General features: G+C 59.0%; 3 protein-coding genes and 1 pseudogene across 7 annotated transcripts in view; 3 read left to right on the top strand and 1 right to left on the bottom strand.

The window, feature by feature from the left end:
* Positions 1-2651, bottom strand: part of LOC103744850 — an 11395-nt pseudogene extending 8744 nt beyond the window's left edge.
* Positions 199-2783, top strand: Znf580 (zinc finger protein 580). Of its 3 annotated transcripts, XM_017801556.2 has the most exons (3): positions 199-380; positions 479-753; positions 1857-2783. In XM_017801556.2, exon 3 carries the CDS (start codon positions 1869-1871, stop codon positions 2385-2387), a length of 519 nt encoding a protein of 172 aa, XP_017657045.1. In that variant the 5' UTR covers positions 199-380; positions 479-753; positions 1857-1868; the 3' UTR covers positions 2388-2783. The 3 variants fall into 3 exon arrangements, with proteins under 3 accessions (XP_017657045.1, XP_017657044.1, XP_017657043.1); XM_017801555.2 differs by lacking the exon at positions 199-380 and having other exon boundaries at positions 597-753; positions 1800-2783; XM_017801554.1 differs by lacking the exons at positions 199-380; positions 479-753 and adding an exon at positions 765-1743.
* A 127-nt stretch (positions 2784-2910) lies between these two features.
* On the top strand, positions 2911-5128 carry Znf581 (zinc finger protein 581). Its single transcript, XM_017801557.2, is given in 5 exon segments — positions 2911-3131; positions 3514-3724; positions 3726-3952; positions 3954-4008; positions 4010-5128. Coding segments are annotated over 4 exon segments (609 nt in total). The 5' UTR covers positions 2911-3131; positions 3514-3532; the 3' UTR covers positions 4145-5128.
* A 654-nt stretch (positions 5129-5782) lies between these two features.
* Positions 5783-7990, top strand: part of Ccdc106 (coiled-coil domain containing 106) — a 4103-nt gene continuing 1895 nt past the window's right edge. The window contains exons 1-4 of one of the 3 annotated variants that reach the window (XM_008846639.3): positions 5783-5939; positions 6698-6772; positions 6906-7010; positions 7097-7273. In XM_008846639.3, the coding sequence (XP_008844861.1) occupies positions 6742-6772; positions 6906-7010; positions 7097-7273 (313 nt within the window). In that variant the 5' untranslated portion in view covers positions 5783-5939; positions 6698-6741. Of the gene's footprint in view, positions 6052-6697; positions 6773-6905; positions 7011-7096; positions 7274-7990 lie in introns of all 3 variants that reach the window. The other 2 variants (XM_029570189.1, XM_008846638.3) reach the window with 2 other exon arrangements.

The raw sequence follows: 7990 nt of genomic DNA, 5'->3' as shown, positions 1-7990 counted from the left end.
TGGTATTTCACTCCCTGTCATACCTCCTTTTTTCTTTTTTGGGTGGGTTTTTTCCACCCTACTTTTTCTCTGGGGCTTTGTGGGAAGCCTCTTTTTCTTCTTTCCCCAACCCCCCCCCCCCCGTCCCTCTCGGTAGATAGGGTCTCACTATGTCTGGAACTTGCTGGTCTGGAACTTGCCATGAAGACAACACTGGCCTCCAACTCACAGAAAACCGCCTGCCTCTGCCTCCCGGGGTTAAAGGTGCGCACCATCACACACGGCCCGCACACGCATCTATAACTGGCAATGGCTTCTTTGGACCCCGATTTCTGCATTTAAGAGATGAGTGTGTGTGGCCGGGTGGAAAGATGATGAAGTTGGCGCTCCGATTCTAAGTGGTGGGTGTCCTTCAGCTCGGCTACTGTAGCCTTTCAAAGCTACGGAAGCGCTTCTTCCGGGGCCCAGCGAGCTGGAGCTGGGGCTCGTTCCTTTGCAGGTGTCTCTCCCCCATTACGCTCTCCCACCAGAGGGGTCGACTCCGGCGTCGGAACCTTCCTGCGTGGAGCGCGCATTTCCGACCGGCTCTCTTTCCCAGGGACGTCGCCGCCCCTCACGCCCCTGCGCCCCCCACCCCCGGACCCTCGTCCCCGGCGCCGCCGGCCCGGAGCTGCCCGGAAGCTCGCTCCTGCCGCGGCGCTCGTCAGGGCAAGCCCGGGTCCGTCCGGGACCTTGGCCCCACTCCCCCCCGGACCCGAGAGGCTGCTGCACCGGGTACGGGGGCCGGGATGGAGGGAGGAGCCTGGCTCGGGGCCGGCACCACTGGGGGTGTGGGCCTGGGCCGTGGTCGGTGAGGACCAGGAGGCAACGGGATGGGCCAAGGCAGAGGCGAGAGGGGCGTAGGGATGCCCAGGCTCCTCACGGAAGCCAGGGGACAGGGAAAGCCCTCGGGGGTGTAACGGGACGGGTTGGATCACCGGATGAAGGCTGCCAGAGCGCCACAGGCGTCGGGGCCACGCGTTAACCCGAGAGATGGAGAAGAGGAGCAGAGATGCCAAAAGCACCTAGGAAGAGAACAGTGTGGGAACGAGAAACCAGGAGGTCCTGTGCATGACGGCGGAGTGGGAGGAGGCCCTGAGGTGGTGGTGGTGGTACAAAGATGCTGGTGTCATTTATAGGGACAGAAGGGGGATCTTGGGGGTTATGGTGAATGGAATGCAACAACATGGGGGTATACATAAGGAAGGCAGTTGAAGATGGGTTTCCCACGTGGGAAGATGGAGAGCCTTTAAGTGCAAAGTGTGGGTAGAGCATAAAGGAATGCGGAGTGGAAAGTGGGAAACTGGGTTAGTGGGACTCTGGGCAAGTACTTGGTGGGGGGGATGACGGGGCTCGACATCTGCAGAGATTGGGGAGGCCCTGAGGGGCATCGAGTGGGGTGGAGACCTAGGCTGTTAAGGGGCCGGAGGGAGAGGACCCAGCAGAGATGTGGGGAAGAGGGCAGGACAGGACAGGACAGGACAAGTCAAATCCCGGAGGCTCGGAGTGTGCGGTTAGGGAAGATCCAGGCTGAAAACACGGGGACATGGACTTGGAACTGGATTGCGGGGCGGGGAGTGGAAGCAGATGAGCGGGAGGAAGGCAACCGCGGATCGGACCCAAGCACTGAATCGGAGGAGGCGCAGGGTGGAGCTGGGCTTGGCCAAGCTCTGGCGAAAAAGTCCCAGCGATGGGGACTGGACTCAGATTTCATTTCGTGGGGAGGTAGGTCAGTGGCACAGAGACAGTCTGGCCGAGAGAATGGGAACGTTCCTTTTTAGGAATTTTTCCTGAAAGGAAGACGCGATCTTAACTTCTCTCCCCTCCGCCGCTCCCAGCTGCCGCTCCAGATGCTGCTGCTGCCGCCGCGGCCACCCCACCCTCGGTCCTCCTCTCCGGAGGTCATGGACCCACCGCCCCCCAAGACTCCCCCTTTCCCCAAGGCGGAAGGCCCCTCCTCCACTTCTTCCTCGGCGGCGGGGCCGCGGCCACCGCGGCTGGGGCGCCACCTGCTCATCGACGCCAACGGGGTCCCCTACACATACACGGTGCAGCTGGAGGAGGAACCTCGGGGCCCGCCGCAGCGCGAGGCGACCTCGGGAGAGCCCGGGCCCCGCAAGGGCTACAGCTGCCCAGAGTGCGCCCGTGTCTTTGCCAGCCCTCTGCGGCTGCAGAGCCATCGCGTGTCGCACTCGGACCTCAAGCCCTTTACGTGCGGTGCTTGTGGCAAGGCCTTCAAGCGGTCCAGCCACCTGTCGCGGCACCGCGCCACTCACCGCGCGCGCGCTGGCCCACCGCACACCTGCCCGCTCTGCCCCCGCCGCTTCCAGGACGCGGCGGAGCTGGCGCAGCACGTGCGCCTGCACTGAGCTCTGGCCTGCCGGGGCCACCGCGTCCCACCGTGCACCGTCTCTCCCACGCCCTCCCCGGTTCTGCTGAGGTGACTGCCTTACCCGAGGCCTCGGTTTCCCCACCTGTCCGCAAAGTGAACCATCGTCTCGTTCTTCCCCTCCCGTGTACCTGTGTGACGTAGACCAAAGTCGTCCCTCTGGGCCTGGGCGCCAGAGGGAAGTTGGGCTCCTCCAGCTGTGCCGGTGTGAGCCTGTGCCGGGGGCTTGGCCTCTGACCCTCGGCTTCCTGCGTTCCGAAGCGGTGAGGTTGTCCCTGTGGAAGGCAAGACCACACGGCACGGTCTGGTCATTTCTGTACTTCCTCCTAATGCCTACGACTCCCCGTTCTTTGCTCAATAAACATCCCGCACTCCATTCTCCGGCTCTTACTAGCGAGTGGGCTGAATATAGAGAGGAGGAAGGGGGCTGGGATCGGACCGCTAGCTCCTGGGAACCTTGTTCGCGGAGCGCGTTTCTGGCCGGAGCCGTTTCCCAACATCCTGGCGCTCACCCTCACCGTCCTCTCCCGGACGCTCTTCTCTCCCAGAGTCCTTACTGCTCTTACCCGGCCCCGCCAGCTCCCGGGGATAGCCAAACTTTCCCAAACTGAGAGGCTGCTCACGGGTATCCAGCGGAGAAGGAGGGATGGAGAGCTGAGCGGCTGCGGAGGAGGCGGGTCCTGAGGGAGCGCTTTGGGAAATTTGTCGTGGGGGGCCTCCAAAGGTGAGGCCGGCAGACCTAGAAAGAACTGCGGGTCGGGCGTGGACGAAGGGGTGGGTGTGGGTGACCTGGACATAATGTTTGGACCTACTCCTAGAACTCGGGCGGTGGCGGGAGAGATCTGGGGGACCAGGAGCTGAAGCCCGGAGATAACCTGCGTGACGGCAGTAGAGGGCCGCAGGGTGGCCTGCAGAGGGGAAAAAGATTGTGGAATACAGTGGATGGTGGAGGTCAGAAGACAGGAGCGACCCCAGGGCCTTATAAAGGGTTGTGGAATCTAGGTCGCAGGGACAATGTGGAAGACCCTGGGCAGCGCACACTGCAGTAATGGAGCCCGTGGCCCACTCTTCAGTTCGACCTCCCCATCCTCTTTTCCACCTACCAGGCCTCTGCCACCTCTAGGGATGCTGGTGCTGCCGCCTCCCCGCACCCAGCCTCCGTCGCTCCCCTCTGTTGAGGCCATGGAGGTCCCTATCCTTTGGACAGGTGGGTGCCCAGAACCGGGACCTTCCTCCTCCACCGGCTCTCCCCAGACATCGTTCCTTCCAAGGTCCAACCACTACTTTCTCATTGATACCCAGGATGTATCTCCCCCCTCCCCCCACAGTGCTGGTGGACGAGGAGTCACAGAGGGAGGCGGGAGCTGATGTAACTTAGGCCCAGAAAGAGTGCTACAGCTGTCCCATGTGCTCTAAGGTCTTTAAGTGCATGTCTTAGCTTCAGCGACACAGCATCACTCAGTTAAAGGCGAAGCCCTTTGAATGTGACACGTGTGGGAAGGCGTTCAAGCTGGCCAGCTACCTTGCACAGAACCATTCCTCTCAGGGCTGGTGGGGGTTGGCCCCACGGCTGCTTGCTCTGCCCTAGCCGCTTCCCTGAGAGCTGGAGAGCTGGCCCAGCACAGCCTTGTGCACTCAGGGGAGCGCCTGTTCCAGTGCCCACACTACAGAAACACACCTGGTAGAAGTATCTCTGAGCTGCCTCGAAACTGTGGGCCTCCCCTCCTGAATCTCTGACACTGGCCCGCGTTGCAGGACGGCTTTAACGACCCTGGACACAAACCTCAAAGGGACCTCCTGATGGAGTCAGAGTGGATCACCATGGTGCTTTGGAGCTGTGATGGGAATGCACACAGAAGTCCATCCCTGAAGACCTGGGAAACTATTCCAGAGTCCTGACTGAGGAAGTGGAGGCCATTGCTGTTTGGGGAAACTCTCTTGCTTCAGAGAGGTTTTGGTGGGCAGTCAGGAGACCCCTGTATTCTGACACTTGGGACAGGGCCCTTGACAGGACCCACAATAAACACTTCTGTTCTCAGCACTGTTGTGCTTGGAGATATCTTGGGTGGTTCTTACCATGAGTAGGTAGACCCGGGCTGGGCTGCCTGCTCCAGGAGTTGGGCCTACCTCAGCTCCTGAAGACTGTTTTCCGAGACAGAGTCTCCTTGTAGCCCCATCTAGGACTCAGAGATCCATCTGTCTCTGCCTCCCAAGTGCTGGGATTAAAGGTGTGTCCACCAAAGTTCTGATCCTCTTTGCCTCCACCTCCTGAGTGCTGGGATTACAGACATGTGCCACAATGCCCAGTTTATGTGGTGCTGGATACTGAACCCAAGGCTTGGTACAAGTTAGGCAAGTATCTGCAGACTGAGCCATATCCCCAGCACCTTTACCATTTAAATCATAATCTCCTGTAACACGCTTTACACAAACTTACATGGAACAAGTTTAACAGTGCACACAAGGACACCCTGATGTACTTTTCACATTAATGTTCATCTCACTGTATGAAATCAATGAAAAACATTGACCTAGGGCAGGTGGCTCCCCCTGGACTTGACCCAGGCTGCAGTTTCTGAACGTGAAGCAGGAGAGAGAGAGGGTTAGTTTTCTTGGTTGACACGTTCAGCCTCCCTCTGCAAGGTGAAAGTCCTGCTTCCACAGGGGCTCCATAACTAGAGCAGGTCAACCGGTGGGGCATAATAAACATGTGTTTTCTGACTTTTCACTGCCTGTTTTATGCTAGACGCAGTTAGGCTTCCTTTCCACTGCGATCTCTTGGGGTGGCAGAGGGCTAATATCCCATGTGTAGACTCCCGACTGGAACTGTCCCAAAGGCTGCCCTCCCACCCCACCCTTTGACCTCATGCAGTAACAACAGCGCTTGATCTTGAGGCCCAAGTATGGGCTGAGCTTTTGGTGTGTGATACTGCAACTGCATCCTGGAGAATCTAGAGAAGACTGTAATTTTCCCACTTAGCAGGTGAGTAAACTGAGGCTATAGAGGAATGGGAGCAGGAGGGACTGCAGCATGGCAGCTAGCTGTTCCACAGCCGGCTATAAGGGACTATTCCTGGCACACATCTCGGTCAGGAGTAATCGCTACAAACCCGTTCTCACATCCTGGCCACCTTATCACTGAAAACGTTTGTGCAGGTGTGCCCCAGGCATTTCCTCAGGGACCATTAAAACTTGAATTTTTCATTCTGCCTCACTCTCTCTGATTTTTCCGGGCCCACGGGGCACTTAGGCATCCACCCGGGGGACCCCCGTAGTAGCGCCAGCTCTACAGGACCAGAATTTCGTGACGTTCCCTGCCTGGGCTTTTGGAAGGGCGGGGGCCGGGGGGACTGCTGCAAGGGGCCATCGCGCAAGTGCAGTCCCGACCACCGCGCAAACAGCGGACCTCACCTGGGCGCCAGGACTCCAGGAGGAGGCGCTCCAGGCCGGCTGGACCCGGCAAGTGCCCGTGTCCCTGCGCGCTCGCCACCCAATTCCACGACTCATCCTCGGCCGCGGCGCCCGCTTACTGGTGGGTGGGCGCTTCTCTCAGCTCCCATTGACACTTTGCAGACGCTCCCCAGCGCCGGGCATGGGCGCCGCCGCCACCGTCGGTCCCTGGGCTGGAGTCCGTGCGCGGGTGGGTGAGCGTGGGGGACCCCCGACCCCTCGGACCCGGGGCACCCACGGGCGGGGATGGCGGCCACATTCGCTGCTCCTGGCTTGCTGGATGCCTCTGTTGAGGTCCTTTCCCACGGCCGCCCCCTCCCACTCATGGGACAAAGGGCGGGGGCGCATCCCCACGCGTGACCTCCCCCGCACTGCGCACGCGCCCAGCCCCCCATTAGGGAGGAGGGGCCCTGCTCGCCCACCAGAGTGCGGGAGGAGTGGGCGGCTTGGGGCCGGGGAGCGCTTGCGGGCTGTACTCCCCCAACCCTACGCGTGGAAGTTGGGGGGCGGTTTCCTCCCTGCATGAAGCTTTTGGTTGGAAGATGGCCTGTGAGGGGGGTCCTTCCTGGTTAGGCCAAAGTGGCCCTGCAGTGTTAGGTGACCCCAAGAGGAACCAAAAAAATAATGTATGGGCCAGGCTCCCTCTGCACAACCGAATCCTTTTTCCTAGTCCTCTTGATGAGTCCAGGATTTTGAAACCTCTGTGTCTCAGTCCAGGAGTATGGGTCCTTCCTCCCTCAGACAGCGGTTCCACGCCTGCGCGCCCTCCTCTCACTCCCGAGGACCGGGTACTCCTCCGTCCCCGGGACTGACCCCATTTGTGGTGACTTTTCTGTTCAGTGCCCCTGAGGCGCTCAGCTGCTGGGTCTGCAAGAAGTCTCGCTATGAACGACCGAAGCAGCCGTAGGCGGACAAGTGAGGAGCAGGAGCCCTTTCCCCATCCTTGACCTGACATCGCGGTTTCCTCTACCCCGGGACAGCTATGGTTGGGGGTGGTCTTAGAAATCCCAGGTCAATTCTGGGGTAACCCGCGCTGGCCTCTTTCCAGTGAAGGATGAAGAGACCTTTGGGATCTCCATTCCCTTCGAAGAGGCACCCCACTTAGACTCACAGATCTTCTACAGTCTGAGTCCCTCTAGGAGAAATTTTGAGGGTGAGCTGAAAAGGGTCATTGGAGGGACTGGAATCAGCTGGGGGCCGTGCTGGGGCATGACCCCCATCCCTCCATGGTGTTCTTAGAGCCTCCCGAGGCCACCTCCCCAGCGCTGGCGTTGATGAACAGCGTTAAGGCCCAGCTACACATGGCCCTGGAGAGAAACTCATGGCTGCAGAAGCGAATTGAGGACCTGGAGGAGGAGAGGGACTTTCTGCGGTGTCAGCTGGACAAGTTCATTTCCTCTGCCCGGATTGATGCAGGTGGGGGGCACACAGATCTCCTGGGATCCAGACACCAAGCCCCAGTATTGGGACAACCTGATGGGGACTTAGCATTTCCACTCCACTACCACCATTGTCTGTTTTATGGACCTCACCACCTATTTGCTTAATTTCGGAGACCTCTGATCTCCCACATCACAGGAGGTCCCAAATCCCACCAGCCAAAGCCCTGGCACAGTTGTTTCCTCTCAAATCTGGACTCCCAGTGCAGGTTCTGTCTTTATGACTAGGAACAGTGCAGTGGGGTTGCTTCTTCTGATGCCTGTTCAACTATTTTGACTTGTCATTCCTGCCATGTTCCCAAGTCAAGGCCTTCTTCCCCAAATGTTTAGCTCAGGTCTTGAACTTAACCTTTACTCAGGCCTCAACTTCGGTGTAGCCAGCTGGGCTGTGGGCAAGCTCCCTGGCTAGTAAAGCCCTCAAAAGCCCTAGCAAAGATTCAGTAGTGTTTTGAGGGTCTAGGTTATTTGGAACCCAGCATTTGGGGATTAAGTCCCCTCTCCCTACACTGAGGGCTCCATCCTGGTTATCTCCACTGTTTCCTTAGGATAGTAGGGTAGAAGCCTTCCAGACTTTAATTCTCCCCCAGTCTACCCTTTGGCGGATATTTAGTCTGAGCCTCAGTTGGCTCCCTATCCAAATGATGGCTTTCCCCAGGCCTCCAAACTGAACCTCGGCTTTTCTAGGGGGTCTGAC

This window comes from Nannospalax galili, unplaced genomic scaffold, assembly GCF_000622305.1.
Source record: "Nannospalax galili isolate Female #2095 unplaced genomic scaffold, S.galili_v1.0 scaffold842, whole genome shotgun sequence".
NCBI classification, from domain to species: domain Eukaryota; kingdom Metazoa; phylum Chordata; class Mammalia; order Rodentia; family Spalacidae; genus Nannospalax; species Nannospalax galili.
The sequence above is the reverse complement of the archived record's forward strand: the minus strand, read 5'-3'. Positions and strand labels throughout refer to the sequence as shown.

Coding starts and splice junctions, on each gene's coding strand:
- Znf580 (XM_017801554.1), top strand. CDS start 1,606: ATGAGCGGGAGGAAGGCAACCGCGGATCGGACCCAAGCACTGAATCGG. Junction 1,744..1,856: donor AGATTTCATTTCGTGGGGAG/GTAGGTCAGTGG, acceptor CGCCGCTCCCAG/CTGCCGCTCCAGATGCTGCT.